General features: G+C 41.1%; 1 protein-coding gene across 1 annotated transcript in view; it reads right to left on the bottom strand.

The window, feature by feature from the left end:
- tet1 (tet methylcytosine dioxygenase 1) overlaps positions 1-19,970 on the bottom strand; it is a 48,821-nt gene that overhangs the window by 28,420 nt on the left and 431 nt on the right. Inside the window, exons 2-3 of the mRNA XM_022763492.1 lie at positions 19,444-19,475; positions 16,121-18,357 (exon numbers count right to left, since the gene is read on the bottom strand). Of these exons, the coding sequence (XP_022619213.1) occupies positions 16,121-18,357; positions 19,444-19,475 (2,269 nt within the window). The remainder of the gene's footprint in view (positions 1-16,120; positions 18,358-19,443; positions 19,476-19,970) is intronic.

Below are 19,970 nucleotides of genomic sequence, written 5' to 3'. Positions count from 1 at the left end.
CTCAACACGTGAAAATTTCCTTCATTCATTAAGAAGCGTTTCCTGTGCTGCTCTCAGCTCCAATGTTCACGTAGTCAACACACAAAACATAATAATAATAGGAAGAGTTGACAAAGACGGCGTTATAGGTGCAATGAACCTAATAAAACTTGAAAGAACTGGCCTCCACAGTACAGCGTGAATCAACAATAAAATTATAACAGATTTAGACGGCATAGTAAACGAGGCGACCTTTCTCTACAAACCGCACAAATAATAATAACCATTACTACTGCCAGCCAAACAAGTAAACGCCTGCGCAATATTACAAGTTACGACCCAGGCTTACAAGACTCCACTTCTCTGCTAAGCAGTTGGACAAAACAGGCAGGTGTAGAAATATGTCTGTCAAAACACTGCAAGAAAGAAAAAAGGGAAGCAAAGGGGCTTCTCATACAACCGCAACGGCTAAAAAAAGACATGCAACGGGGAAAGAGAAGAGGGTGTGTCTGTTTACCGTGGAAACTGACCTCTTTGTTGCTGACTTTGTTGTCCCATCCTTTAAACCACCTGGAACAAGACAAGCCAAACACAACAGAAGCCGAGATCCTCAGTGATTTCAGTAGGAACAATAACAACACCAGCTTCAATAAAGCGGCTCCAATCAGCTAAAATCCAGGGTGGCAGAGAGAGAGAGAGACAACAGATGATAACCTCTAGATGAGCTCCACTGTAGCTGACCCATCTGCAGCGGAGACAATGCCCCAGGGGTGAACACTCCGCTGCCTTACCTTTCTGTCCTCAGGAGGAAGCCCTCCGGTTTAGCAGCATCTCCCTAAAAGGTATTGTGGCCATCTTGCTTTGCCTTCCTCCAGCCTCAAAAGAAAACGCTGGCTACAGTAGCCGTGCGCAGGGCAAAGCTCCTGGGTGTCAATGACTAGGGCGAACTGTGAGCTGCTGTAGCCAAAGTGCTGCTACAGCAGCACAATGCACACATTCGCTGCAACACAAACACAGAGATGGAGAGACCACAACCACAATACGGGATGCTTTCGGCAGACCGCAGAACAGAGCCTCATCAGCCAATGGCGTGAGGACCTTAGCGGCTTGTAAATTACCTTCCATGCCTAGACTCTCCTAAAACAAAGGATCCCCTATGTGGGCTTTTTTACCTCACAGCCTACGCCACATGGACTTGACGCAAGCTGTGGAACGGAATACTGCACACATGCTGATCTGGATGCAGAGGAAAACAAACACTCACCACTGAGACATTAACCCCTGAGCAGTTTACCAAACACTCCTTTTGTGTGCTCATGGTGATTTTCACTGAATTCTTTCCCAACTGGTCCATTAATGATTAGTAAGGATAGGATAGTCTACAACTGGTACACACTGATCATTGCCTAAGTGCCATGATCAAGGAAAAATGCCAAAAAGTGGTGCTCTCCAGTCTTTATCAACATGCTTCGTTTGCCCCGTTGTTTATGATCAAGACCTAAAACCGTGTTGTCTCTAGGGTTTTTAGGACTTGCGGTCAGGCACAAACAAACGAAAAACAATTTGAAGGCTTCAATTTGAAGCTTGGAAAATTTTGACCTTCAGAATTTTATAGACAAAACAATCCATTAGCTAATCAAAAAGGTCAATTGATTGGATCGCATAATTAATACAATAAAATTTACCATGAGTAAACTACTTACGTTTAAGCAGAGGCTACATCACATGACAATGACGATTGGCTCAGCTTGCCAATGTTTTGAGGCATGTGATCTATTATCTTAATGAGGAAAGTTGTGCAGTGCGTTGGCATTAGACACAGTTTAAGCGTATTACATCTATGCCATGCCTTTTAAACATTACAGTGTCATCCGCTTAGACACATAATTTTCTTGCAGTACTCAAATTCCCACATGATCTTGCAGGAAGAGAGGAGGTTCACAGCATCCATGCTCTTTTTCTCCTCAGTGTCTCAACAAACCCTTCTCAATTTCACTCATCCACCCCAATGTCACTTTTTCTCCATTCTTAAAACAATTCCCTGAGAAAAAGCTGTGTTAGAGAAAAAACAAGAGACAGAGAGCAAAAGACAAAGAGAGAAAAATGTTAATGAAGAGAGTAAAGCATCTCCCCCTTTTTACAAGGCAACCATGTGGCACAGACGCTGAGGTCACAGCCAGACACTGAAACATGAAGGCAGCCTGAGCCAAGAGCCTGTCGGTAAACTCACTAGTATCAACCTCAGACGTGTGTTGATTGTGGAAGCAGAAGACATGTGCAGCTACATGCAGACCACAACATGGAAAACTTTCAGTGTAGTGTCAAGCAGTGCACATAAACATTTTCAAACATCAGGATGAACAAATACACTCAAGCAGTTACACGGTTGAAAGATGCGTTCATATTGACGGATTTAGGAGTAAGCGCATGTCAAAATCTCAAAACAGGTAATCACGGGCACATTACATCCTGGTAGTTCAGTTGAAAGTCCAAAGAAAAATATGCAATGTGTGCACACCCATTCATTTTATGACCCGATATTGACAATTAACTGCCAATGTTTTAAACAGTTTGAAATGAAAAATGAAATGAAAATTCGAAAGTATACTGAAGATATGTGTTTTCCTAGTCCCAATTGTTGGCAAGCCTGTTTTTATCACACTACAGAGTTCAAGAGTCAGTCGTTAGGCAGTTGTGCCTAATAACTTATCATAGTCAAACTCCTGCATGGTGTGGCTTTGTGCATATGTTGCCTTGGAAACAATGCCTGACAGTCAATGTCAATGTCAATATTTATGGAGGTGGCTACTGGGTGCAATTCTTTTTCTCTCATACTTAGTTTATTTTGATTGAATGGATAGCTTCAAGATATCATCAAATAAGCAGGTAGGGGTGACAATTTAGTGTAAATCTATGAATGCCACAATCACCATCAAAAAACAAGTCATTTCAACCTGAGTTAATTTTTCCCAAACTGATTTCCAGCACACTGTAAACAACTACAGATGCAGATGAAAATTTTGAAATGTAAACAAGGCATGTGTGTGGTTTGGTGGAGCAAACTTCATTCCTAAAATTAATATTTCTCTAGCACTGTCAGAAACAGAAAACCTGAGTCCACTTTACAACAACTGTTATTCTCCAGCTGTTAAATCACTATGTGGATTAGTGCCTGCATATCTAGAATGTACACTGCCTAAATCCATGAGGGCATACTGAATAGCTTTTCAAAGTTTATCTCTGGAATAGACAAAATGTGTATGCACGTAACAGCATTTCACTGCTATTTACAGCTGCCAACATATGCATAATTCAGTATTTCACTGCTGTATGACTCAAGAATAACTTCCTGACTAACAGTAATGGATATGACCCACCTTATATCTGGACAGGTTTACGATAGTATACTATGATAGTTTATCCCAAGTCCATGCTTTCCAAATTGGTGCGAGCCTTGTCTCTAGTTATTATCAATGTTTTACGATTTATTGTTGCAGTTATTGGTGAGCTCTCCTCTGAATGGAGATGTCACAGGTAGGTGGTCTGACAGGTTTGACATTTATGGAGACCTACAAACTACTGTAAAACAGGTTACACCGACCTAAACAATAAAAGAACCCTGTGTATGAGACACACCTACAAACTGCTGTGAAGTCAACTATTACCTGGCATGTGCAGCTGAAGCCTTTCAGCAGTTACAGTATGGACTTTACATTAAATTTAACATTTACTCATTTGGCAGACGCTTTAATCCACAGTGACTAACAAGAAAAAGGATTTTAAAAAAACCATAAAATTCACCATAAGATGAAATTAAATGATACAGAGAAACTGTAACTCCACTTCCCCTATGATGTATTACATAAAGAAAACTAAACAAAAATAATTTGTTTTTCCTTCTGGCTGTAACATTACTTTAACATAAAGTGTTTCTCTGATTCGCTCACAAATATGGCTACAAATCAACCAACCAATCAGAATAGAGCTGGAACCGATTAAAATACAGCTACAAACCAATTAACCAATCAGAACACAGCTACAAATCATCCATTCAGAATATGGCTACAAACCAACCGATAAAAATAGAGCTGCAAACCAGCTAACTTATCAAGAATATAGCTACAAATCAATTATTCACAATACAGCTACAAACCAACCAACCATTCAGAATACATAGTTATTATATAATTCCACTATGTTAAAACTGTTGATATCACAATATTTTTTAAAATCTGCCAAGCATGGGACTTCTCTATCTTAAAAATATAAAAAGTTTGAAGTGTAAGCCTAAAGTGTTGGCTGTACAGTGCATCTCAGCCTTCAAACCATTCCTCCTCCTACAGCCACTCCATTCCTTTATCGAAAAATACTCCACAACTACCAACAATATTCCACCGCACCCCTTAATTTGCAGTGCTAGTGTCCCATATGTTTTTCCCCTTTAACGAGCTGCCCAGCTCTCGTTAGGAACAAGTAGTCTGGACATTAATCAGCCAGCCTAAACTACAGCACACGAGCATGCAAGCTAGGTAAAGAAAGTCGTTCTGCGAGAGTCGTAAACTGCCTCTGACCACATCTGGAGGCTGACCCAATGGAGACCAGCCAGGTGATGGAGCTGTGCAAACGCAAATGTTGCCCATAGTTGTCATTACTGCAGACACTAATGTAAACTTGTCTCTCATTTGCATGGCAAAGCTACAGATCTCTGAAGGAAGTTTCTCTATTAAAATTGTGACTTTCTTCATATCATGGTGTGTGTTGTGTGTATGTGTGTGTGTGTGTGTGTGTGTGTGTGTGTGTGTGTGGTGTGTGTGTGTGTGTGTGTGTGTGTGTTTGTGTGTGGTGTGCGTGTGTGTGCATGCGAGGGTAGGGGCATGTGTGGGCTGATTTTATCGACTGATTTAAGCTGATTGCAATTGAAATCGTTATTGTGAATTGTTATTTTGTATCGTAATTTTATAATGGCCAATAAATAACTAAAAATGTAAGTAATGGAAGCATAGATAGGTTCTATTTATTGTTGTTCACTAGCAAGTGCTCTGAGTGAGAACTCTGTTGAGAGGGACACAGATTTCTGAGTTTTGCGGATCTGTGCCTTCATTGGTAAGATTTGCAGGTGTGATACATTACTGGAGTGATAATAGATCCCACTTCTCCATTGTTGTTATAAACTTAATAAGCCTTACAGCAGTCATGTCATCCAAGCCTGGTTTTACTGCAGTAAGTCACTAAAAATGATGGCACTATGGTAGTTGAGTGGTGAAGACTAAAGCCTGTTGACAACATGATTTAATGTTTATTTATCAATCCCATAAGTTTCAGTGTGGCTCGCTAGCACGCCCGCTATAAAAGACATGCTTGCAGTTTATCTGATGCTAAACTATTTAACTACAAAGCTAAACTAAATGTTATGCAATTACAGTGAAGACATGAGTCGCTAAAGTGTAACATCCATACCATCTTCTGCTTAAGTAACATAATGGTAACTGCATTGTAAATATGAGAATATAATAGGTTTAAAAAAAGAACGCGGTCGTTGTTATAATTTGAAGACACAAATTATGTGTTTACAACATCAGATATATGTTTTGAATGGAATGTAACTACATTAGTTTACAGAGTGTTGTATTATGGGTTGTTTGTAGCCTTAATGTCTGTGTTTTCGAATGAACAACTAGCTTCCTTGGCTAAAAATTTGTCGCATCACATTAAAAACCAAATAGCGGGCTATTATAGTGAAAATGAAAAATCAGAAAAGAAATAAACATCTGCACTAAAGTAAATAACAGTAAAATCTGATTCAGACCACCTTTCCATATCCCTTTCATTTTTGTTTTTGTCTTGGTAAAGATGCCATGTTTTTAAACTGTGACATGAATAATAACAGTTGTTTTTGACAATAGAATAAATTTCAGCTGCATAATGATACTGCTCAGTCATTTGTATAGATACACACATATCAATAATCAAATTTAAGGGATTCCCTTTCAAAAAAATCTTTGCTAATTTATAGCTTTCTGTTAAATAATGTCAGTTCCAATGTATCATTATCAGATGTTTTAAACCCTCCAAAGTAATTGAAATCAGTATGGCCTTAAGAAAATCCTGTTACTGTTTTGCACGCTTTCGCTGAAGTTAACTGAACCTGTGAGGCAGGTAACAAACACATGAAATTGGGAAAACATGACTCAGTATTTAAACCGTCCATGCTGCACATTCCACGTCCACCACATGCACAACGTCTCACACAACCAACACACACTCAATAACATCTTCGGTACCAGGTCAAGCAGCAAAAAGACGCAACACAGACAAGTACTGAATATATATGCAAACACCTCCAATTTGCAATTTGGATCTCGTGAGCCAGACCTAGCCATATGAAAGCTGATCTTCCTCGCAAAGAACCTTGAAATCCATAAAGTTCTGTGTTACCTGAGAGGAGGGCAGCACAATGGCTTCATATTTAGCAAGACTCCAAGAGGCTGCTCACATATCACACTACTCACTTTCCAACAAGAAACATGCTGTGGACTCAAGACTTTGACTAAAATGTCTAACACCAATAGCTTTCTTGCACTCCTTTTATAAATGCTCTCTGTTTCTCCAGCAAACACCATATTCAAATACAAATCGCCAGTTTGTGGGCTTTTCACATTTCTGTGTGGTATGATTTGTAAACCATGGGTGAGGATATTTTAAGGAACACAATGGATTTCACTCAATTCAAAATTCCATTTCACACACATAAACACAGAGTGTGTTATGTAATAGGTTCATGGTGTGTGTGTGTGTATGTGTGTGTGTGTGTGTGTGTGTGTGTGTGTGTGTGTGTGTGTGTGTGTGTGTGTGTGTGTGTGTGTGTGCGTGTGTGTGCATGCGAGGGTAGGGGCATGTGTGGGCTGATTTTATCGACTGATTTAAGCTGATTGCAATTGAAATCGTTATTGTGATTGTTATTTTGTATCGTAATTTATAATGGCCAATAAATAACTAAAAATGTAAGTAATGGGAAGCCATAGATAGGTTCTAATTTATTGTTTGTTCACTAGAAAGTGCTCTGAGTGAGAACTCTGTTGAGAGGGCACAGATTTCTGAGTTTTGCGGATCTGTGCCTTCATGGTAAGATTTTCAGGTGTGATACATTACTGGAGTGATAATAGATCCCCACTTCTCATTTTGTATAAACTAAATAAGCCTTACAGCAGTCATGTCATCCAAGCCTGGTTTTACTGCAGTAAGTCACTAAAATGATGGCACTATGGTAGTTGAGTGGTGAAGACTAAAGCCTGTTGACAAACATGATTTAATGTTTATTTATCAATCCCATAAGTTTCAGTGTGGCGCTAGCAGCCGCTATAAAAGACATGCTTGCAGTTTATCTGATGCTAAACTATTTAACTACAAAGCTAACTAATGTTATGCAATTACAGTGAAAGACATGAGTCGCTAAAGTGTAACATCATACTCATTCTGCTTAAGTAACATAATGGTAAATGCATTGTAAATATGAGAATATAATAGGTTTAAAAAAAGCGGTCGTGTTATATTTGAAGACTCAACAATTATGTGTTTACAACATCAGATATTGTTTTTGAATGGAATGTAACTACATTAGTTTACAGAGTGTTGTATTATGGGTTGTTTGTAGCCTTAATGTCTGTGTTTTCAGAATGAACACTAGCTTCCTTGGCTAAAATTTGTCCATCACATTAAAAACCAAATAGCGGGCTATTATAGTGAAAATGAAAAATCAGAAGAAATAAACATCTGCACTAAAGTAAATAACAGTAAAATCTGATTCAGACACCTTCCATATCCCTTTCATTTTTGTTTTTTGTCTTGGTAAAGATGCCATGTTTTTAAACTGTGACATGAATAACAGTTGTTTTTGACAATAGAATAAATTTCAGCTGCATAATGTACTGCTCAGTCTTTGTTAGAACACTTCAATAATCAAATTTAAGGGATCCCTTTCAAAAATCTTTGCTAATGTTATAGCTTTCTGTTAAAATAATGTCAGTCAATGTATCATTATCAGATTTTTTAAACCCTCAAGTATTGAAATCAGTATCGGCCTTAAAAATCCTGTTACTTTTTGAGCTTTCGCTGAAGGTACTGAAGTGAGCGGTAACAAACACATGAAAATGGGAAAACATGACTCAGTATTTAAACCGTGCCCATGCTGCACATCCACTCCACACATGCACAACGTCTCACACAACAACACACACTCAATAACATCTTCGTACAGGTCAAAGCACAAAAGACCAACACAGACAAGTACTAATATATATGCAAACACCTCCATTTGCATTTGGATCTCGTGAAGCCAGACCTAGGCCATATGAAAGCTGATCTTCCTCGCAAAGAACCTTGAATCCATAAAGTTCTGTGTTACCTGAGAGGAGGCAGCACCATGGCTCATATTTAGCAGACTCCAGAGGCTGCTCACATATCACACTACTCACTTTTCCACAAGAACATCTGTGGACTCAAGACTTTGACTAAATGTCTACACAATAGCTTTCTGCACTCTTTTATAAATGCTCTCTGTTTCTCCAGCAAACACATACAAATACAAACGCAGGTTTGTGGCTTTCACATTTCCTGTGTGGATGATTTGTAAACCATGGGTGAGGATATTTTAAGGACACAATGGATTCACATTCAAAATTCCATTTCACACACATAAACACAGAGTGTGTTATGTAACATACTACAGTCCCACTCTTGGAAGGAAATGTGCACCATTCAACACCACACCCTAAATCCACATGGACTCAATTTACAGGCTGGCAGTGGTTGGTCAACATGAAAGGACAGTGGGTCACTGCAACTTCTCACAACTCCAGCCCATCATAGAGAGGAGGGATGAACTTTAAAAACTGCATGCATTGACAAAATGTCTTCTTTAATCTGCCTGCTTTGTCTTTTTATGTATTTATGTGTCTGTACCTGTTGATTTTTTCAGTAAGACAAACATCTGTGCAAACACAGAATGAAGTATTAAAACTGACACACATGCACACACACTGACCCAAATACACACGCAAACACACAAACACTATGCAGGCTGAGCAGCATGGGGGCCCCCAGATCCTCTCACAATGAGACAGGAAAAGCCTTACTTAAGTTTGTGCTAGTGCAACATGCTGAGTAAGCATGTTGGCTATTTTACTGCACATGTGTATGCATGCACGAACATACGCATATACACGTCTGCAGGCGGACGCATGCGAACTGCAGTGGTGCATTAAAGAGTGACTGAGAGGATAATCTATGATGAGCAAAGGGAAAACATGGACAGAGCCAAAGAATAAACAAGCCTGGGAATTCATTATATTCATTACAGTAGATTCTAGCGGAGTGGTTCTTTGGGAGGGAAAATTTGCGTTTTTATCCTCTTCAGGTGTATAAGCTATATTCTAAATTAGGCAGGTCAGGTTGATGCATGAATAAACTCCAGAATGTTTCTCGAGAAGGAGGCCATTGTGTGCCCTTGGTGGGATTTGAGTGGCATTTCTTTTGGGGGGCAAAGTGAGGATTTCTTTTCACCCAGAGAAACCAAGTGGCACGACTTCAAAGCTTATCCAGGGACTTAAAGCCTTACAACAGTCAGAACACGGAAACAAATTCACAGATGCAAAGACCCAAAGAGAGCTCAGGAGTGGAGCATTAATGGTATCACAAGTTAACTCTACAGATATCTGCTGAATTATAAATATTACACAGACTAAAACACATACAAACTGCCATGTGTTTATAAGACACTTTGCGTTACGAATGACTGACAGCTGAATGTGCATTAAGGGAAACAGACAGCATCTGAGTGGAGTCCCACATCATTAAGTGACTGTGTCTGGTTGGATGTAAGCCTTCAACCGGGCACAGTCTGGGCCATACATCTGCTCTGATGTGTAGTGTAGTGGGTTCTGGCCAAATAACTCACCCTAAATCAAATAAAACAGACATTTCCCCTCTTTCACAGACCCTTTTTCTGGGCCCCTATCCAAGCCCTGCAGATATTACAGATAACTACCTCACAGGGTTGTTTTAAATTTAATTGGCTTGGACCAGGTTAACAGAAAATACAAAGCAGCCCTCATCAGAGGCAAGTACATGTAATAAAATGTGTGTCTGTGGCGAAGATGAGGAGAAGTCCGAGGAGGGAAAGTAGGCTAAAGCACCACGCACTCTGCTTGGTCATAATGAGTTGGCTCTGTTCAAATGTTGGCAGTCTCTCTGACATTTCACGAATCTTCCTCGCTACCTCGGCCCCCTTCTGTCCCACACGTTTACGTAATGAAGAGGGCAAAAAAAAAAAAAAAAAAAAAAAAAAACAAGTGTGGACGTGCAGCTGTCCTTCAGCTCATTGCCAGAGTGCCCACATGCATACTCTATGTGGGGGAACCTGCACTCAATTTTTGTGAAAGGAGATGATTCCTCTTTCGATGACAAATGCAGCGTGACACACCGAACTCTATCATGGCTTATAAAAAGATTTCTATTTGTTAAAAAAACATCCTGTCTCATTGCATGTTTGGCATGTCATACACAAATACGCAAATCATACACACTTAACATTACTACTGATAATTTTCTACAAGGTTTTCTGCCTTCCTGGTAGCCAGTTCCTTTCAGTGAAGTATGGAAATAATCTTGAAGAGACTTGAAACTTGTTTGAGAAAGATAATGCACCACAGTAAACATTGTGTCTACTTTTATAATTGTAGATGGTGCAGTTATTAAGAGTTGTGGGTGCCTATCTGTTATTTTCAGCGATAAGACATGATCTCAATGTACATGAAAGTTATGCAGGACAGGCGTCATGGACCAAAACAAAAGATGTTTCAAGTGTGTTTCTGCAGTTTACCAAACTTGAAAAGTGGCAAGGGTGGTAACAAATAGTTTTTTGGTTAATTTTGTTTTTACCTTGAAAGTGGACATCAAATGAATGATTGACTGTTTGCAAACACATTAAAACATTTAATTCTATTTAGGATAATGTTAGATGACGGGACTCATGAGTTTTTGTCAACTTTGACACTTTGGTTTCATTCTTACGATATACATACTTTCATGGTTAAATATACCACATGTGATTCACAGTACCCTGTATGTTATTGTTAGTAAGATCGTGACTGTAAATGACTATTGATTAACAAATTATTCAGTACAGTTGAATAAAATATGTGAGTATTTGTTAATGTACAGTTCAATTCTGGCTTGTTTGATGACATTTTTACAGTATATTTTATCTATTTTATTTATTAATGCTTAAGGTCCTTACTTGTCTTTGTAAATGTGGCAGATATTTCAATCGACTCCACTGGCAGTACGTTGCTTGGGATAAAGTTGCTCACAAAGCAGTAAAACACATATAGTGATGTGTAATTTTCAAATTTCTGTCATAATGATACACAAAGCTTACTTTCTAATCACAGCAGTGCTGACACAAGTTTATTAGCAACATTAACAAGTGCAATCACCTCACTGAATGTGCTGATTTAGAGGGATACTGCAGGTAATTTTGCCTTGTTTGAGGTGTTTGTTGGCAGCCCTACCTTGCTGCTGACCCGCTATGAGCAGGACAACCTGTGTAGTTTAACCTAATTACCTGGATGTAGGTTACCGAGTTCAAAGTCTTAAACCCATAGTAGTGCGTGTCCACTGGTTATCTCCAGTAATCCTCATTACAACCCTGAGAATACTCCATCAGACAACCGAGGAAGGTCAAAGGTCAGCACCAGACAATAAGGTCACCATGGCAACCGTCAGTGCTGAAGACCTCCACAGCTGCGTGTGAGAGGGGGAAGAGGAGTTCAGACCTGGCAGGAGCGTCTGCAGGGACAAATCACTCTCACTTTACATCTTTACATCAAGATGGATCCATTTGAGAACAATGAGGGTGTTTTGCTGCATGACTACAGGCTAAAAAAATCTTAATTCAAACACACACACAACCATGTGCGTGAACAACCCTGTCTGACAAAAACATGCAGGTAAGAATTAATCACATCCAGACAGATACAGCTTTGAATATCTGCCATAATGCCAAAGCAAACAGTCACTGCTGGGTGCTGCAGGCTGCATGTCCTCCCTATCAGAATGCTGTCTGGAGGGCTCGGCAAGTGTTTTCCTGATACATGTGTTATCTCAGCCACACAACTCTTCTGGCAAATGCATTGCAGCAGAAAAAGGAAGAGTGGAAAAAGTGCAGGAGATAAATTAGTTTGCAGGAGTAGCTGGGCTGAGCTTGCGAGCTGACGGGAAGCCTGCAGGTTACTATTTGTATGAAGTACAGTTTCCACTTGCAGTTGTATCGCACCGAAATTAATGCTTCCTTTGCTATGTAATTATGGTGAACCTCAAACTCACCTCAAGTGCACCTCACCAGGTGCATAGTCTTGATAAATAGAGTGACAGAAGGAGACAACACTCACAGATAATCGTTAATACTATCTGTGAGTGCTGTCTTTTTTTGCATTTGTCCAACACAAGTCACACATATTACCATATATAAAACAAAGCTATATTTATGGCAAAACAGTTACAGCTTCTTAGCTTCTTTACATTTATGTTGAAGTAAACTGTGCTCATCTCCTTCAGTGTATGCAGTAAAGTGTTTTTAGAAATCTCCATATATCACAGCTACATTGGAATGATAGGAGAAGTGAACTGGTATAAACAATGGTGGTCTGATTACAATGGGAATGATCAGAACTGAAAAAAAGTCCATATCTTGCATCCTTAATGTATGTATTACATTATGTATTTAAGAGTTTGTGACTGTAGAAGTCAAATGAGCTGCCAGCACTGGCTGACTGAGGGGCAACTGTTTACACAACGGGTCACTTCCTGTTTGTCCAAATGCCGATGATGGTCCTGTGTTATAATGTGTTTGTTTGTACTATATTCCTGCAATGTGAATGTTATTGTTTATGAGTGCTGACATTACCATTGTGAGTCTGTAAAAAAGTGACTCAGATATGCAGCCTACAGCTCTAAACATGTCAGGATGTTCAGTTAAATTCACTCTCACTCACTCACTACAAATACATTTGTGAACTCTATGAACTGTACACTTTTGTTTCTAGTGTGTATGCTCTAGCATGTGTGTGTCTTTGTGTGTTGTTCAGGGCCAGGTCTCAGTCTTGTCCTCACTGCCCAATACAAGGCGAGGCCATGAGGGGGCCATCAAGCCTGAGTGAAACCAGACATTTTTAAAAGGAAAGCTCCACTCTCACTATGCACAACACTCACTGTCTTTCTAAAAAACACAAAATCAAAACAGTTTCTGGTGTTTTTGTATTTTGTCTTTGCATACCTAACCCTTACACTGCGATATCTGTATAATGTTATGAGTGTATTTTTGCAAGTATATGTATATGTTTAATGACCAAACCAAACCAAATGCAGCCACACCAACCACTAATAGCTCATTATGGTAAAACCAGGAACAGAATTCACATGCCACTACATGAACTCCTCCGTGGCCTCTGCCCCTTTTTTTCACTTTCTCCAGGAGTTGGAAACGTTCGTTGGAAGGGTGTGTGAGCTTGATCAGCAAGACTGGCCAGCACGTGTTTTTGAACGTATTACTCACACTACACATATAAATTAAACACACATACACTCACTGTGTGTTTTACTTACACATTTAAATACAAGACAAGAGGTAACCTTGCTCGAAATGCTCTGCATCTAGAATTAGCTAAAGGATGCAGTTGTGGATTTGACCTGCAGTTCATTATGATCTTGACAGCACTTCACACATTTGTGTTAACAAAAATGGGGGGACACCTGGCTCTTGTTGCTTGAATGAAAAGGGATCTGTTGTTCATTTTACTTACACTGCTGTCTCCTAACTACAGCATGCAGCATGTGCTACACAGGCACATATGCTGTCAAACATCAAAAGTCACAACCACATAAATAAGATAAATAAAAGTCTGAGCCACACACACACACACACACACACACACACACACACACACACACACACACACACTCAAACACACACAAACACAGACCCATATTTCAGGATATTCCAAATAATATGTTTGTAAATCTCTGCCTGGCCTGATCTGTCCCTCCTTGCCCTGTGCTATACTCAGAAATAGTGCACAAAGGTCTCCACTACTAATACTGCAGGTGTTATATAATCAGCCCCAATCTGCTACTGCCACTACAACTCTGAGGGCTCTGCCAGTGGATGCATGCACGTTTGCACACACAGCCACATGGACCCTCACTCACAGTTGTGCACACACATACCTCCCCCAGCCACATGGACACCACTGAACTATGTACATGGTTATGTGGCTCTAGTAGCCAGCTGCTGTGAAGAACTCTTATTCCCACCTACCAAAATGAATACGACAATGTCTATTGGCCTGTTGTATATTAGTATATTATAGATAAAGAACATTAATTTCAAAGGCTTTGTGAAATTCAGCTAACCACTCATCTAAATAATTTCAATACTTACAAAGTTTTGTAATTGGTAAAAAGTAACCAAAAAGCTGCCTTCTTATACATGCTGCATATAGGAAGCAACATTATTATTCTCTTTTAGACGTGTTTCTGGATACTCAACCAAGTCCGATGTTCACTAGCCTTTTAGTTCTGTTTTGGTGTTATCCAACTCCAGAGAAAATATATGGGTCTTTAGGCTATTACATGCTGGATCTTCACCAGCTATTTGCTAAATTTGTCAAGTTGATGTGGCAAACTTGCTAGCAAACAGTTGCTTATTCACACATCCAGCAGCTACAGAGCAACATTATACATACAAACATACATTTGGAGTCGTTTTTCTGGCGAATGTAAGTCCAATATTCATTCTCTTTTAGCTACAGCAACTCCTGAGGAAAATATCTGGCTTTCACTGCTTAATGCTCCACTATGTTTACCTGCTAGTCGCTAACTTTGTCTGTCTGCTGTTTGGTGCTGAGCAAGTAGTGTACTGGGGGGTTTTTAGGGCTTTTTCTCTCAAAACAGATGCTTGTTATAACTGAAAATGGCACTAATAGAACGGTGAGAGTGAACCAAAGCAGTAAAGACCGCTAAATGATGAGCTAAAACTCACACAAAGCTCTGAAAAGGGAGCAGCAGATTCAGGTGATAATTCTCTGTAGGTTCATCACTACAAGTGACAACTTTCACAGTCACACTGGCATTGTCACACTGTTTTCACATTTCATTTAATTGAAAATATTGAATGTAACTGCTTTAAAGTTGAAAAGTTGAAAGTTGAAAAATTTGTCTCTAAACCAGCGTCATGGATGTTCATCGTGTCACTGAGTTCTCTCCTAAAATACCAGTTCACAATGCCATTCAGTGCCACTGTGCACAAACATCCAGCTCAAATTGGCTTTAATTACATTGCCATACCCATCCACACACACAAGCATGCACATACATACACGCTCTATGTGCAACTTATAAAACAGATTATTCTCTTGCTTGCACCATGGATGGCACACACAAAACAGACGCATACTCCCACCACGTGCTGAGCTGCTGCCAGTCATGTGACAGCGCCTTCCTGTCTCACACGGGACATCTTCAACACTCTACAACATTGTGCATGCATTCACACCTGATCTCTGTTCTCCACACACACACACACACACACACACAGTGCACACACACACACACACACACACACACACGCAGTCTCACACACACACACACACAGTCTTGCACACGCACACACACACGGAGACCAGTACTTCCCCTTTTAACACTTAACTCATTCCCCGACTTATAACAGGAAGACACCATGAAAGTTAAGTGTACAGCATCTGTTGAAACCAGTCGAGATAATTCACAATGTGAAAGTGAAACCTTCTGTTTCAAACTGTCTGGCTGGCTCAACTCTCGATCATTGCTGCTAACAGTGGACAGCTGTGGAACCTTGGAGATTAAAAGCAGTGATGTCAGACAATAACAATCGCTCTTTCTTCAGTTGTTTCAGTTCAGCAGTGTTCAGATGCAAAAGAAGCTCTAGTTTATTCGTTACCTAACTGTATCTCTCTGTGGGAAATAACCTAACACCTGACTGCAACAAAACCCCCTGTAATGCTATTAAATGTAATTAAAACGTGCTCGTGCAGTATAATATAAGCCTCACCTGTGCAGCAGAGAGAGTGAGCGGAGATGAAGGTCTTCTCCTCTTCAGTTCCACGCACTTCCTCAGCTTACAGATCTGGTGGCCAGTCCTGCGGTTGAGGCAGCAGCTGCATTGGCCACAGTTGATCTTCCTCAGGCATGGCTCGCACGCCCCGCACCTGCTCCGCTTCTTCCTCTCTTTCTTCTGTGATTTCGGAGCAGTCCACGAGGGCAAGCAGCCCCCCTCTGCCCCCCAGGATCTTGGTAGAATAGCAAGGCTGGGCTCTCCATACCCTGCCTCTGATTCAGTATCGAATGAAAAAGAGGAGCGAGTGCTTTCTGAGCTGCAGGACAAAGTGGAGCTACTGTCCAGAGAGGGAGTCGAGATCTTTGGCACTGAGTCCGGCTCCGTCACTGCTACGACAACGCTGTCCTCTCTGAGGGTTGGTTCACACTCAGCTGTGCGGGGATCTGTGCTTGACTGAGGAACTAGTGACAATGACAACGAAGATGTCTCTTTCTGGCTGTGGCGCTCCAATGCCTCTGGATTGGATTCACGATCTTTGGTCTGCGTCTCTGCTGGTGTGCAAGCTTGTCTTTCTCCCTGAGGAGAAGGGAGCTCTGGCCTTTGCAGTTGGTGTGGTTCCCCCTGGCTAGAATCCCTCAAGCTTCTAGGTTTGAGGGAGTCACTATGGATAATAACTGGCGTGTTTCTTTTCACTAGAACAGTCTGCAACATCAGGGCAGTTTCAGGAACAACTGAGGACTCTGGGAAGTGAGGTTTAGCACCATGAATGGTAGGTTGCATGTCTGTCTTACCCTGGCTCAGAACCTCTAGTTCAAGTGCCTCTGAGGTGGAGGGGGCTTTGGTGGGATTTGAGGTAGCTGTGTTGGAGACTGGTAGCACACTTACAGGTGATTCTGACTGTGCTGTCAGTTCATCGTTAGAGTTAGGAGGATCCGGAGGTTGAGAGGCTGGAGTGCCGGGGTGGAGGTCAGTAGGATTGATGCATACATCATTCTCCTTTTCTTTTTTTCCTCGTTCTTCTCCCTTACAGTAACCCAGCTTCTCAACAGTGTCCTCCATCTCTTCCACAGTCTCGTTTTGTCTCTCAACTGCTTTGTCTGCCTCTAAACTCGCTCTTCTCTCATGATTTATCTCTTCTTTTCTCTCAGTGACAACTATCACTCTTTCATCTGTCCTATTCTCTTTCAAGTCCAACAAGTTACCTTCCTCTTGATGGACAGTACACACATCATCTTGCTTACTATCACCGCCAAGTAGCTTATTTCCAAGGATAGATGAAGTGTCATTTCCCTCGCAGCAACCCTGCACCCCTGGTGAGCCGCTACTCGTTAGCGCAGAGGGCTCAGAGGGGCTGTCTTTGCTTCTGTCACTGCAGAGTTTGAGCTGTCCATCAACATCGTCACCGACGGTGGCCCCAGTCACACACCTCAGGTCATCTTCATTGTTATGACTGACAGTGTTTTTGTCTTTCTTGGTTGAAGTACTGTCACAGCTGCACTCCACACAGTCTTCCAGTGTGTCATTACACGGTGCTGGATCTGCTTTAAGAGGGCTGCCCTCTAAAACATTTTTGACTCCTGGACCCTGATCTTTGATAATTGCGGGAACTTCAAACTCAGTTTTTAGAGACACTGGAAGAATTTCTTCAACATCACAGGAGTCAAGTTTCTTGTTTTCCTCTTCATCCTCGTCAGGAGCTGAATCGTTGATACTGGTGCTTGAGGGCTTGTTTCTTGTGTTTCCGTGCTGTGATGCTGCCCCTCTCCCTGCGCTCCCCCTGCTGTTTCTCCCTCCTCTGCATGGTTTAGGAGGCTGGCAAGGAGAAACAGACACCCGCGTGCCCCGCAGGGATGTCCTTCGCCCTAGGGGGGCTTGTAAGTCGCCACAGTGGTCAGGCAGATTGCTCGGTCGCCTAAGCCTTGTAGATCCTGTTACATTTAGGGCATGGTTAACTCTGCCAGGGGACCTCCCAGGGCCCTGACCAGCAGGCCCACTAACCCCTCTTCCACGGGGGCTTCGGCCTGACTGTGCCTGGGCTCTGACTGTTGACTTTTTTGGTTCTGCAGGTGTTTTCTGGGGCCTCTCTGTGGCTCTTCCTTGGGGTTTATTTGAGTTGCAGGTTTGCCTCTTGTTGCCGATTACTTTCTGGGCATTTTTTCTCTGGGCAGGTGTCTGTCTCCTGGCAGGTTTGGTAGTAGCAGGCATGGCTGAGGGTGTGCAGGAGAGGATTTCTGGGAGCCAGCATGGGAGCCAGGTGGATGTTTATCTGTTGTTCAGCACACACTTTTTTTTTCTTTTACTCTTTAGTGTTTAACTCTTGAACTGTAAATTAGGATGCTTTTGCTGTTGTGTAATTGCAGTGCATGACCTATAAAGACAGAGAAAACAAGAAGAAAAAAATCTAAACAAAATGGTCTAAGCACCTATAAATGTTTTTTTTTGTGTAATAATGACAAAATATTTGCCCAGTACAAACACACTGAAAAACATAAAATACGATTTAATGACTGACAACATGATAGTATTAGAGCTATAAAGCTAAATCTCCACCAATTTTCTTTACTTTGTCTGCTGGAAATGACACTTTTGCCCCGCCTGAAATATCTACTCGGACGAGCAAGTGTTGTAGGTTGACGTAAAAAAGGACGATTCAATGCATCTATACATAGAAGAATATTTTGAATAAACATATCATAAAACCAGAGGAACTATATAAAAACAATAACCAAAGCTTCCTGTGTGGTTTCAGCAGTTTAAAGGGCAAGCAGGTTGAGGAGTGGGCTCTGGCCGGAGGTCGGATCCTGTTTTCGTCTTTCTGACTGGCGGAAGAGGGGGTTATTACCGTGTAAAAAACGCCTTCAACGTCGCTGTTTATTATTATTTTTTGCACTTGACCGCTGTCATTTAAAGCGCCGCGTAGATATAGACCTCATCGCGTCCCGAAACCTCACTTTCGTACAGGTTGTTTAGTTGCCCGGGAGGTTTTATTTACACGTTTACGGCTGAAATGCTTTACATACCAGAGAGAGACAGTTGCACTGTCTGAACTGCTAATAATACTCCGCTCCAGCGAGACAGCGAGACCTTGTATTGGTTTCCCTCCTCGGCAAATATAGACTGCTGGCAAGTTCAATCCTCTCACGACGATGACACATGGACATGATACAAGCGCCGACGTGAACACACATCGAGTTGGTTTTTTAAACGTGCACCGTCTAGTCTTTGCGGAGCACGACACCCGTTAAAATGTAAATCCCTCTTATGTCAATCCATTCAGGGCAGCCCCGCTCACTCTCCCTCCACCAGACGCAACCTACGGTCTCCGCTGGCCAGAAACTCGTCGTCGGCTCTGGAGGGGGGAGTGGACAAGAAAACCTGGGATGGATCTCAAACGTCATTTGCCCTCAGTGCACCCAGTGCTGTGTGGACACAGGACTATGCTAGAAAAGATTGTAATAAAATATAATTAATCTTTGATCAAAGGTAATTAATATTTGGTTGAACGTTTATGTACGTAAGATGAATACGCAGGCTGAGACTTGTTCATATAAATTTATCTAAATTCAAAATCATGTAAAAAGTCATATGATATTACAATGCTATACTGGATAAAATATATATTTTTTGTTATTATTTACAACATTGTGACACACAACAATGGTGACATTCACATGGCAACAACAATCAAACATCCATAAAGTAAAGAAACATAAAAAGATCAGATGTACAGTAAAGTACAAAAAGTCTGAAAATACGAAGGTCGTAAGATCACACTATGACACACAATGAGAATCGATGGTTAACCACAGAGAAGTGAAAAAAGGCATACAACATTAAATCCCTT

This window comes from Seriola dumerili, unplaced genomic scaffold, assembly GCF_002260705.1.
Source record: "Seriola dumerili isolate Sdu_G_001 unplaced genomic scaffold, Sdu_1.0 BDQW01000478.1, whole genome shotgun sequence".
In the NCBI taxonomy this organism is placed as follows: domain Eukaryota; kingdom Metazoa; phylum Chordata; class Actinopteri; order Carangiformes; family Carangidae; genus Seriola; species Seriola dumerili.
This window is presented reverse-complemented; position numbering and strand designations above follow the sequence as displayed.